General features: G+C 53.9%; 2 protein-coding genes across 2 annotated transcripts; both read left to right on the forward strand.

The window, feature by feature from the left end:
* Nucleotides 1–3,097: 3,097 nt before the first annotated feature.
* On the forward strand, nt 3,098–5,574 carry CENPB (centromere protein B). Its single transcript, XM_082670300.1, has one exon. It carries the CDS (start codon nt 3,116–3,118, stop codon nt 4,925–4,927), a length of 1,812 nt encoding a protein of 603 aa, XP_082526426.1. The 5' UTR covers nt 3,098–3,115; the 3' UTR covers nt 4,928–5,574.
* Nucleotides 5,575–8,503: 2,929 nt separating this feature from the next.
* SPEF1 (sperm flagellar 1) lies at nt 8,504–11,379 on the forward strand (the record flags this gene model as incomplete). Its single annotated transcript, XM_082670836.1, has 7 exons — nt 8,504–8,612; nt 9,715–9,826; nt 10,177–10,333; nt 10,519–10,558; nt 10,756–10,816; nt 11,030–11,153; nt 11,252–11,379. The coding sequence occupies 7 exons, from the start codon at nt 8,504–8,506 to the stop codon at nt 11,357–11,359; spliced, it is 711 nt and encodes a 236-aa protein (XP_082526962.1). The 3' UTR covers nt 11,360–11,379.
* Between the last annotated feature and the right edge of the window lie 1,532 nt (nt 11,380–12,911).

A 12,911-nucleotide genomic window follows, 5' to 3' on the forward strand; every position in this document is an offset into this window, starting at 1 on the left:
AGACCGGCGCAGCCAAATAAATAAATAAATAAATTTTCTTTTTATTATAAAAAAAATGCACAGATAAGTATCCTAGAAGGGTATTCTCTGAGTGATGGAATTAATGGTGATTAAATGGTTTTATCCTAAAACTTTTCTGTATTTGAAAATATCTTCCAAAGAACATACTTTGGAATAATATTATAATAATAACATAATTATAATTTTTAGATTAATTAAAAGAACATGATCTCCATCTGGCAGTTCCTCAAACATTTAAACATAGAGTTACCATGTGACCCAGCAATTCCACTCGTAGGTATATACCCAAGAGAAATGTAAACATATGTCCTTGCAAATAAATATTTATAGCAGTTATTTATGATTGCCAAAAGGTAGAAACAACCCAAACGTCCACCAACTGACAAATGGATAAGCAAAATGTCATATATCTGTACAACAGAATATTATTCAGCCATAAAAAAAGAAAGAAGTACTGATAAATACTATGTCATGGATGAATCTTGAAATATGAAGCTAAGTGAAAGAAGCCAGTCATAAAAGACACATATGCTATTATTCCATTCATATGAAACGTTCAGAACAGGGAAATCTATAGACAGACAGTAAATTAGTGGCTGTTTAGGGCAAGCCAGGGAAGGGGCAGGGAGTGGATAGGGAGATGATAGCTAAAGGTTATGGGATTTCTTTATAAAGTGATGAAAATGTGCCATCTTTCCAATTCTCCACCTTAGGAAAGTCCACAGTCCACCTTCCCTTCTCTTGGCCTAGGCTGTCCAAAGCTGCCCATGAGGCCTATACCCATTCCACTTACGTCATCACTATCCTTTGTGCCTCTCAGCAAACTTTCCATTTTCCTTTTCACTTTATTATTATTTTAAAAACATTTTTGGCTGCACCACATAGCATGTGGGATCTTAGCTACCTGACCAGGGATCGAACCCACGCCCCTTGAAGTGGAAGTGCAGAGTCTTAACCACTGGACCACCAGGGAAGTTCTCTTTTTCATTTTAAAAAGCCTGTAGTACTTGCTATTGAAGAAAACTTGGAAAATTCAGCAAAGTAGAAAAAAAAAAGCTCATCTATAGTCATTTCACCCAAACAACCATTGATTATAAGTCAGGTTGGGTGGGGAGGCAGGAGGACATACACGCACATGGATGAAACCTCCAAAACTGTAGACTTGGTTTCCTGAGGGTTTGTGGGAAGGAGTCCTCAGCCAGGTGGTCCTACATTTACTTCTGCACAGGGACCTTACACCCATTATGGGCCAAGCATTGATCTGGCTCCTAAAGGAAAAAAATCTCCCAAGTTTTCTTCTGGACCTTGTGATTGGAAGGATATTTTTTATGTCTTGGGGTGGGGGAAGGGGGAGAAGCTCTCTCTAAGTAAGACACAAAATCCAGAAGCAATAGAGGAAAAAACTGACAGACCTGTCTACTTAAAGATTAAAAACTTCTCATATCTGAGATTCCCTAGGCTAAGTAAAAGGACAGTGGCAGACTGGGAGAAAATATTTGCAATATATTTAAAGATTTTATGTCCAGAGCATATGAAGAGTTCCTAAAAGTCAACAAAAGAGAAACAAGGGCAAAAGATATGACTAGAAAATTCTCAGGCTTCAAATGGCCAAAAAACATATGAAAAGAGAAATGCACACTGAAATAGCAGTGAGTTATACTTTCTTCCCTTGGCTTCCAGAACAGCATAGGAGCTTGAATTTCCTCCTACTGCTTCAGCTGCTCCTCCTGCATTTCTTGTTAGTTCTTTCTTGAGCCCTTAACCTTGGAGAACCCCGGCACTGTCTTTGGTGCTATTTTTTTTTTTTGGTGCTATTTTATTCTTCGTCTACACCCATTTTCTTGAAGCCTCATCCAGCCCCAGATCCTCAGCCTGTCCCTCTGGGTCACAGCCTTCCTCTCTGCCTACTCCTCAGGCTACTTGAAGATTTTTTTTTAAAAAAACACTGCAATTCATTCATTGTTTAAAGAATTTGTCATGTTTATGTGTTTGGTGGAGGAAGAGGTTTCAGGGATTTGTATGTATGTATGCTTATGTACATACATGACATTATTTCTGTAGGTGCAAACACATTTATGGCTAAATGCATGGAACAGCACAGAAAGTGAGACACCGAGATGTTATCAGTGTTTATCTATGAATTGTGGGATCATCATCAACCAGATTTAAAACTATACTGTTGCTTATAAAAATAACCTAAATATGTAACAATAGGCCTCATCGATTAGTGTTCAACCATAATTGGAACAATATGCAACTATTAAAAAGTTTGTTGGTAGTACTTTATCAGTAAGGCAATATTTTCATCACTTGATGCCAGGTAAAACAGCAGGAGATGCCAATACACAGTCTATATCGTCTGATGCCAGTTTTATGCGATAAATTTTTAAAGAAAACTGCATGCGCCTAGAGAAAAGACTGGAAGTACATGTATCAAAATGTGACCTGCGCATCTCTCCAGGTGTTGGGGTGAAAGGTGCTTTTTAGTTTCCTTTACTTTTCAGTTTCCTCAAAAAACGTGGGTTATTTTTACCTTAATAAAATAAAAAAGACAAAACATAGTTGTTATTCTTTATAAGCAACAAATGGCTGCCCACCCGGCGCAGAGGCCGGGCACAGCGCCCCGGCCCGCACCGTTGCCGGCGGGTCACCAGACGCCCGAGCGCTGGCCGTTCAAGCAGGCCGAAGCGCCCCCGCGCGGTCGGTCCGGGGCGGGGAGGAGGGTGGGCACGGAGGGCTGGAGGCGGTGCCGGGCGTCCCCGCGCTTCCCGCGAGATCCCGCTCTACCCGCTCCGCCCTGCTCGCCGCGCTCCCAGCTCCCCGCGTCGCGGCACTTCCTGCCTTCCGCTCCCGCGCCTCCCGCTCTCGCCCGCGCCCGCCGCCTGCCGCCCGCCGCCCGGCGCCGCGCCCGCCGGCGCCCCCGAAGGTGCCCCCGGCCCGGCCGGGTCGCCGCCCCGCCCGCCGCCCCGCGAGCCGCTTTGTCTCGGGCGGGGCGAGCAGGAGAGGCCGCCAGGTGCCCCCCGCCGTGGGCCCGGGCCCCCCGCCCCGGGGCGGCGGCGGTGGCGCCGGGCCCCGGGGCGGGGGGCGCGCCGGGATGGGCCCCAAGCGGCGGCAGCTGACGTTCCGGGAGAAGTCGCGGATCATCCAGGAGGTGGAGGAGAACCCGGACCTGCGCAAGGGCGAGATCGCGCGGCGCTTCAACATCCCGCCGTCCACGCTGAGCACCATCCTGAAGAACAAGCGCGCCATCCTGGCGTCGGAGCGCAAGTACGGTGTAGCCTCCACCTGCCGCAAGACCAACAAGCTGTCTCCTTACGACAAGCTCGAGGGGCTGCTTATCGCCTGGTTCCAGCAGATCCGCGCCGCTGGCCTGCCGGTCAAGGGCATCATCCTCAAGGAGAAGGCTCTGCGTATAGCTGAGGAGCTGGGCATGGACGATTTCACTGCCTCCAACGGCTGGCTGGACCGCTTCCGCCGGCGCCACGGTGTGGTGTCCTGCAGCGGCGTGGCCCGCGCCCGGTCGCGCAGCGCTGCCCCCAGGCCCCCAGCGGCGCCCGCCAGCCCGCCCACGGTGCCCTCGGAGGGCAGCGGTGGGGGTACCACGGGCTGGCGCGCTCGGGAGGAGCAGCCGCCGTCGGTGGCCGAGGGCTACGCCTCCCAGGACGTGTTCAGTGCCACTGAGACCAGTCTGTGGTACGACTTCCTGCCCGACCAGGCCGCGGGGTTGTGTGGCAGTGATGGACGGGCACGCAAGGCCACCCAGCGCCTGAGTGTCCTGCTGTGCGCCAATGCAGATGGCAGTGAGAAGCTTCCCCCACTTGTAGCCGGCAAGTCCGCTAAGCCCCGTGCAGGCCAAGCCGGCCTGCCCTGCGACTACACCGCCAACTCTAAGGGTGGTGTCACCACCCAGGCCCTGGCCAAGTACTTGAAGGCCCTGGACACCCGCATGGCTGCAGAATCTCGGCGAGTCCTGCTGCTGGCTGGCCGCCTGGCAGCCCAGTCCCTGGATACCTCGGGCCTGAGGCATGTGCAGCTGGCCTACTTCCCGCCAGGCACCGTGCAGCCGCTGGAGCGTGGAGTGGTCCAACAGGTGAAGGGCCACTACCGCCAGGCTATGCTGCTCAAGGCCATGGCAGCACTAGAGGGTCAGGATCGCTCAGGCCTGCAGCTAGGCCTCATGGAGGCCCTGCACTTCGTTGCTGCAGCCTGGCAGGCTGTGGAACCTTCGGACATAGCCACCTGCTTTCGTGAGGCTGGCTTTGGGGGTGGCCCTAATGCTACCATCACTACTGCCCTCAAGAGCGAGGAGGAGGAAGAGGAGGAGGAGGAGGAAGAGGAGGAGGAAGAGGAAGAGGAAGAGGAGGGTGAAGGGGAGGAGGAGGAGGAGGAAGATGGTGAGGAAGAGGAGGAAGGGGGGGAAGGAGAGGAGCTGGGGGAAGAAGAGGAGGTAGAAGAGGAGGGTGATGTTGATGACAGTGATGAAGAGGAAGAGGAGGAGGAGGAGAGCTCTTCTGAAGGCTTGGAGGCTGAGGACTGGGCCCAGGGAGTAGTGGAGGCTGGTGGCAGCTTCGGGGGTTATGGTGCCCAGGAGGAGGTCCGGTGCCCTACCCTCCACTTCCTGGAAGGTGAGGAGGACTCTGAGTCAGACAGTGAGGAAGAAGAGGAAGATGATGAGGAGGAGGACGAAGATGACGAAGATGATGATGAGGATGGTGATGAGGTGCCTGTACCCAGCTTTGGGGAGGCCATGGCTTACTTTGCTATGGTCAAGAGGTACCTCACCTCCTTCCCCATTGATGACCGTGTGCAAAGCCACATCCTCCACTTGGAACACGACTTGGTCCACGTGACCAGGAAGAACCATGCCAGGCAGGCAGGAGTTCGGGGTCTTGGACATCAAAGCTGAGCCACTGGGCCTAGCCATGCCTCCAACCCGGATGTGGCAGCACCAGCCCAGGGCAGAGGACTCTCTGGGCAGCTGTTGTGGATGGAGCCAGAGTGGGGAACCCCAGATCCTTTAGTGATGTTCTCCTGGTCTTGTGACAGGCCCAGTCACCGCGGTAGGGCCTGGGGCTGGTGTCAGCCTCACTGCCTGCTTATTGCCTCTTTCTCAGAATCCTCTTTCCTCCCTATTTGCCCCTGGGCTTGGGGGACCAGGTGGGGAGGGTGGGGAGCTGTCCGGTGCTACCACACCGTGCCATCAGTGGACTAGGCCACAGTAGCAGCCAGGGATGGACCCTGGAAGCTCCTGGCCAGAGAGTGCCTCTCCCCTCTGCCATCCACACCAGGTCTTTGGTGGGGGGGACCCCAAAGCCATTCTGGGAAGGGCTCCAGAGAAAAGTCCAGCCTAGGACCCCACAAGGCTGGCAGCCCCGCATCCCTGCCCCGAGGCCGCCTTGAGAAGCACAGTCTAACCGCAGGCTCCTGGGCCTGCCTCTGCCTGCTTCCCCACTTCCCCAACCCCTTCCTCTGGCCCAGTCCATGTTACTTTGGCCCTTGCTTTTCTTTCCAGATTGGAGGTTCTCAAGAGGCCCTCCAGAGGAGTGGTAATGGGCACTTCCCTTGTGGGCAGCTGCAGGCCCCATGCCTCTCCTCCCTCTCTGGCAGGGCCCTATCCTGGGCAGGGGTCCTGGGGCTGGGCCCAGAGTCCAGCCATCCAGCTGCTCCTTTCCCAGTCTGAATTCAATAAATCTGTCCACCCCCCTTTTGTGGGAGTGGACATTTTAACAGCCAAGGGTGCATCCTTCATGGTCTGGGCTTGCGTCTGTCTTGGGGACACTTTCTTTCCCGGTTCCCTTTGGTCCTTGCTCTGGTGGGACAAATGTTGAGAGAGTGGCTACAGCCCAAGCCCTGACCAGGGTGAGGGGCAACATGTATATCTAAGTGTTGCCTAGGCTTGGGTGGGAGGGATTTTCAATGCACCTGCCTGGGGGTGGGTTTGAGCAAGCTGGGCCTTGCACTGCTTTGGGGTTAAAACTTTTGGGTCAGTTGGCTGGGACAGGAGGGAGGGAGCCAACAGTCCCTGGAGGGCCAAATTAAACTGTGGGCACCTCGGAACTAGGCTTATCAAGGACCATTAAAGAAGATCCCTGCAGGAGAGGGGTCAGAGGGCAGAAAGAAAGGAGTGTTGGGGCAGCTCCTGTGGTCCAGGTTGGAGTTTGTAGGGGCATACAGGGCATCTCTTGTATGGTGCCTTAAGAGGGAGTCCTCTAGGCCTTTCAGTGATTGGCATTTCCAATTCTGGTGGCTATCCTTGGGAACAGTGTCAGGATGGAGGTGAAATTGCTGGGGACACATTGCACCCCCAAGAGGTTAGCCACTCCCTGTGTGGTACCCTCTGGACCCCCCCCCCCCGCCCCCATCCAAAGGTGAGGACAGGCCCTCTGCTGATCCTACCCAACCTTTCTCTTCAGGGCCAGCTCGCCCCTCCCGGGCCCTTTGTCACTGAGGCCCTCAGGCCCCAGTGGTTCTAGTGAGGGGAGGGCCTGAGCTTGAGCAGGCCAGCAGCTCTGGGCCCCAAACCGGTTTTCCCACCTCTACTGAGGCTGGCACATCACCCCTGTGGTTCCCTGCCCCCACCTCCTCACAGTTCCTCCTCTCTCCACCCTGGAATGTGGGGTGGGGTGGGGGGTGTTGCAGGCAGTTATCCAAGTCATCTTTTTAAACAAGAAGGTGGAATGACTTTCCCTTCCGTACCTCTGACTCTCAGGGATTCCCTTAAGACCTTGAAGGCTTCAGAACTAAGTGAAAGCAAAAAAGCAGTTGGGATTCCCAGCCCCCACCCTGGCCCCCATCCAGTTCCCATCTGAGCCCCGGAGGATGAGACAAGGAAGCCCAGCCTACCCCCTGGCCTGCTCTGGAGTAAATATGTGGGAGCAGTAGCCTTCTCCCCAGATGCCCCTGGCCAACCCAAGGCCCTCACCTCAAATACCAACAAGGCAAATACTTCCATTTGTCTCCTGCCAACAAGAACACCTCTTTTGCTGGAACTGAGATCATCTCATTAATGATAACACCAACTGGCATTAATAGGGCTCTTGCTGTGTGCCAGGCTCTATGCTAAGTACTTTAGATGCTCACAAAGCCCCTGTGAAGTAGGTAAAACCATGAGAAACACAGAACAGAAAGGTTCAGTAATGTGCCCAAAGCCAAACCACTAGTATGTGGCAGAAGCAAGCTCTCTCCCCAGGCTGACTCTAGAAGTGCCCCTTTACTAAGGAATTCCTAACCCTAACCATATTCCTAAAGGAATTGCTTACTGACTCAGTTTCTTTTTTAAAAAAAAAGCTTTTTATTTATTTATTTTTGGCTGTGTTGGGTCTTCGTTTCTGTGCGAGGGCTTTCTCTAGTTGCAGAGAGCGGGGCCACTCTTCATCGCGATGTGCGGGCCTCTCACTGTCGCGGCCTCTCGTTGCGGAGTACAAGCTCCAGACGCGCAGGCTCAGTAGTTGTGGCTCACGGGCCTAGTTGCTCCGCGGCATGTGGGATCTTCCCAGACCAGGGCTCGAACCCGTGTCCCCTGCGTTGGCAGGCAGATTCTCAACCACTGCGCCACCAGGGAAGCCCCTGACTCAGTTTCTAACCCATGGAAGAATAGCTCTTGGAGATGAGGGATGTGGAAGTGTCTACAGGAGCTCTTGAAGCTCCTGTACCTATAACTAACCCCTGTTCCCCCAGTCCCCAAATACAGGGCTTTTGTAAATACCCTTCCCATTCTCTGTATTACTCCTTAGGGATGGTAGGTGAGAACCATCCCCATTTCATGAAGGAGGAAATAGGGTTCAGGACTATAAATGACCTGCCCAAGACACTGGCCTTGAGCTCTGGTGCTCTCCCTGGGAGTCTGGGTTACATATAAAATGCCTCACTGGGACACTACTTGGGGGGTGGGGGTCAGTGGTGTGGGGATGGCCCTGTGAGCACAGAGCTTTGAGGAGGGACCTAGCAAGGAGGCACTGTCACCCAGCCTACCACACAGTCCAGATGTGAAGCAGCTGGTGATTAACAATGGACCACCAAATAAAGCTGACAAACACTGGGATGCTGACTTCACTTGGGACTGATTGCTAAAGGACCCTGGAGGAGTTTCCTTGTCCTGAGGATACTGATGCAGGGGTTCTGGAGGCCTGGTTGGCTTTGGCAGTTCCTAGAGTGGGCCAATGTCTGGTGAGCAGTTGGCAGAGGTGATTTCTTGGGAGGTGGACAAGACAAACCGCCTTTTCAAAGCTGGGGCCTGAGAGGAGGTAGCTGGAGGGGGGAAAACTACAACTCCCAGAAGCCCTTGCTCCCCCGGCGACTCGAGTATGGTTGCCATGGTTTCAGAAAACAATATGGCCGCTCCCAGCTGGAAAGTGAGTCTGGGTTAGAGAGGCAGAGGAGGATCTGGGTGGCAGCAGTGGCGATAGAGGAAGCTCTTGAGGGGTCGTGAGGTTGGGCCTGGACTCTGCACGGCTGGAACGGCCTGACCTTTCTGAGGGTGCCAATGGCGGGCAGCGTGGACGAGGAAGCGCTGCACCAACTGTACCTGTGGGTAGACAACATCCCTCTGTCCCGGCCCAAGCGAAATCTCTCCCGGGACTTCAGTGACGGAGGTGTGCGCTCCAGCGTGTGTGTGTGTGTGTGTGTGTGTGTGTGTGTGTGTGTGTGTGTGTATGTGACAGACGTGTGAGCTCCAGCGTGTGTGTGTGTGTCCGCGTGCGCGTCTGGGTGTGTTCTGTATGTCCTTGTGTGTCTACGCGTTCTGTCCTGTATGTACGGGTGTACGGGGTGTGTGTGCATACATGTCTCTTGTGCTTGTGTGCTTGTGGCGGCGGAGGCGGGGGTGGGTTGGTGGGAGGGGTGTCTATCTCCTAGAACTTCAGTTGTAGAAGTGTGCATCTTGGGTATGTGGGCATGTGTGTGTCCATATTATGTATACATGTTCTATCCTTTATGCATGTGGTGTGTGTGTGTGTCTGAGTCTGTGACTCCCTCCTGGGACTTTAATGACTAAGATGCGTTCTGTGTATGTATTTGTACATTTCTGTGTGTGTGCATGCCTATTCTTCTATTCTATATATCTGTCTTGTGGGAGTCTGAGCATGTGTTTGGTCATATGTGTGTTGACATGTTCTGTCCTGTATGTATGAGTGTGGATGTTGTGTGCATATGTTTCTTTGTGATTGTGTAGGTGTGTGTCCAAGACTGTCTCCTGGGATTTTAATAATAGAAGTATGCACCTCTCTGTGTGTATATTGGTGACACTTTGTGCTTCTGTGTGTGTGTGTTGGTGACTGTCTCTTAGAACTCCAGTGATAGAAGTATGTGTCTGTGTATGTTTCTGCATCTCTGTGTCATTTTGTGTGTGTGTGTGTATTTATGTCAATTCCTAGAGTGAGGCCCCAGCCTCCTGAAGCGTTCTCTTTGAGACTCATAGAGGACTAGAGACCTTAGTTTTTATATGCCCCGAGTTAATGGCAAAGGAGTGCAGCTCCTTTGGGGTGTGCTGGAATTTTTGTCTCTGGCTGATCACTGATCTTGCTTTCTTACCTCACCTCCATATCATCCTTACCCCTTTCCACATCTTCACCTCTCCGCTTGGCCCCACCACTCTGAAAACCCTGATTCTCCCATCCCACCCATTCTTTCTCCCTCCCCCTTCTTCCTTACCCATCTCTACAACTTCCATGTCTGCTCCCACCCCCTCTCCCTCAGTCCTGGTCGCAGAGGTCATCAAGTTTTACTTCCCCAAGATGGTGGAGATGCACAATTATGTTCCTGCTAACTCTCTCCAGCAGAAGCTGAGCAACTGGGGTCACCTGAACAGGTAGCAGAATACCTGGGCACACTAGTGGGATCTCCAGCCCCTACACTGGGATCCCAGGAAGGTCTGCCCAGCCCCTCCACCTCCTGTGGTCTCCACAGTCCAGGCTGGTGGCTGGCTGGGAAGGGACAATGCAGACAGAATCTGTCTGGTAACAAAATCAAGCGACTCTTCTTTTGGGGAGGTGACAAGGACCCTCGAGACATATAAACACTGGGCTCAGGTTGGGTGCCCTTCCATTCCCCCAAGGCTGTGCACTGAAGGGCTGCAACTGCTGCACCCCTTTCCATCCCCCAACCCTTCACTCCATCCCCCCCAGGAGCCAGTCCACCATCCCTGTGTCTGCCCCCCAGGAAGGTGCTGAACAAATTGAGCTTCTCTGTACCAGATGACGTGATGCGCAAGATTGCACAGTGTACCCCAGGCGTGGTGGAGCTGGTGCTCATTCCACTGAGGCAGTGCCTGGAGGAGCAGCAGAGGCGCAGGAAGCAGGGCACCAGCTCCTTACAGGTGCCACCCCATTCAAGTTTCTTGCACTGCTCTGGGGGAGTTTCCCAGGCAGCAGAACGCTCTGCCTCAGCAATAAGTGTGGGAGAAGGGTGCCTGGCTAAAGGGAGCCTGGCGGGCGGGCGGGGGGAGGTGCTCTTTGCGGGTGGGCAGCCTGAGCTCACAGCAGACCCTGGGGGTTCTTTCAGGAGCTGGCTCCCCAGGATGGCACTGACTACATAGATGTGGGTAAAGTGGCCTTTACTAGATGTGGGTAAAGTGGCCTTTACTAGATGTGGGTAAAGTGGCCTTTACTTTTCTTCCCTCCCAGGAGGAGCTTTCCTCCCGTCCTTCCTTCCTGTGGGGGAAGGGGTGCGGGTGTGGGGAGGTGGAAGACAGGAAAACAGGGCTCCATCAGGATTACTCCTACACTTGCCTTGTCTCAGGTTTCTCCCAGAAGGCCCGAGGGGAAGGTGCTCCAGACCCCCAGGGAGGGGGGCAGCTCAGGTAAGGAAACTGGGAGCTCCTGACCTCACCAACCCTGGTAATCTCCCTATGCACATGGCTAGGAGGTGAGGGTGAGGTTTGCACCTGGAAAGGTAGGGAAGTCAGGGATGGGTGGGGGAGGGTGGGGGGGAGAGAAGGCCTGGTCGAGGGACACTGGAAGGGTGAGGGTGGGGCCCAAGATCCAAGCCTGGGCTAAGCTGCTTCTCACCCCAGGGTGGGCCGGCTGCCTGTGCCCCGGCCTCTGGGGTATAGCCAGGCGCTGCAGGGCGACCGAAGCTTCGTCCTCCAGATTGCTGAAAAGGAGCAGGAGCTGTTGACCTTGCAGGAGACTGTGCAGGTGAGGGCGCACTGGGAAGGCGCTGGGGGATTGGGGCCTGGAAACACAGGGGCGGGGGCAGCAGGCTGCAGGCTTGACCTCTATGGGGCTCCTCCCAGGTCCTGCAGATGAAGGTGAGACGCTTGGAGCACCTGCTCCAGCTCAAGAACGTGCGCATCGAAGACCTCTCCCGGCGGCTCCAGCGGGCGGAGCGTAAGCAGCGGTGAGCCAGCGGCTCCAATGAGCCTCCTGGGACAAGAGCGCCTCCCCTCTCTTGGGGTGTGAGTTAGCATGGGGGGCAGCGGGACAGGAACCCTCCAAGCTGAGCCCCGTGACTGAGCCCCCTCCTTCCACTCCATCCGGGTCAGGAGAATGGACTGCTTTCCAGAACCTAGAAGCCACATGCAGAGACCTGGCATGCACCTCAAAGCAGTGCCTGACACCAGAGGGGGTTCTGCCTTGGTGCTCCCTGTGCTGGGCCTTGGGGGGTGGTTCCCCAGCTCGGTCCGCACCCCTAGAACCCGGTCCCCGCCCAGCTCTGATGACAGCAGCGTCTCCATCCAGGCTAGTCCTCTGTGCCCTGGGCCAAAGGGGAAGCTGCCCCAGACACCTGAGGGGCTTCCTCGCCCCTCCTGGGCACTCACCTGGGACCCAGCTGGAGGCTGGAAAGTGCAACAGCTGAAGGGGTGAGGAGTGAGCTCAGCCAGGAGTGGGGAAGACATGGGCTGTGCTTGTTCCAATTGCCCTCCCCTCACAGGGGTTATGTTAAGAATGTCTGGGCTGCCCCCATTAAAGGTATGCTCTCCTTCCTGTGCCTGCCTTCTGTTCTCTGAGGGGGATTTCCTGTCCCCCTTGTGCTACACCCCACCCCTTAAGTGAAAGAGCCTTGTGGGCCCAGAGTGGGTCTCAACTCGTGGTAGCTGGGCCCTGAAGTGGCCACTGCTTGGTAGGTTGATGATACCACCAGGGGTTAGGTCTTGTGCACTAGGACAGCCTGACTTCTAACTCTGGCTTTAGACTGACCCCCAAACCTATCCTCACAGTGTCCTCCAACCCTGTTCAAACCCAACCACAAACCCAGGCTTCAGATTCTCACCAAATGTAGCCACATAGTCACCCTCAACCCTGCTTATGGACTCACCCCTAAACCTGTCCTCTGTATGACTCCCAACCCTGCCCACAGACTGACCCCAAGTTCTGTGGACCAAGGCCAAGCTTGACTCTCAACCCTGACCAAGATACCATGGCCTTTGGTGCCATCAGCCTTTGGTGCCAGGCTGGAATCGAGTCCATGTTGTTAGATCTTCTGATATTTCAAAAGAGGAACAAGAAGAAGCAGAGGAGGAGGAAGAGGAAGAATAATTTTTTAAAGCCCCATGTGGACTAAACAAAATACATCTATAGCTTACTCTGGGTGCACTGTCTGCCACTTTTAGAGCTTGAGGAATAGAATAGACGTGTGAATACAACTGTGGGGGAGGCATACCGGGGCACATGGAATGGTGGGTTGGGTAATAAGAAAGCATCTGGCAAGAGTGGATGGGCTGGGATCAGAATGTAGAAATCTCCCAATGACCATGCTGGAGGACAGCATCTCAAACTTCAGAGTGTGAACTTATCACCCAAAATGATGCTAAAAAGTCTGAGGCTCTTCTGGAGACAGTCCCAGAGCACAGAGCGTTTTGGAACAGGGGAGGATTCAATAGTAACAATAGCTCATGAAGATTAATTTGCCGACAGTGTGTTCACCAGAGACCCGAAGATATGTTAGGGGCCACA

Source organism: Grampus griseus, assembly GCF_964374135.1.
Source record: "Grampus griseus genome assembly, chromosome: 14".
Lineage (NCBI taxonomy): Eukaryota > Metazoa > Chordata > Mammalia > Artiodactyla > Delphinidae > Grampus > Grampus griseus.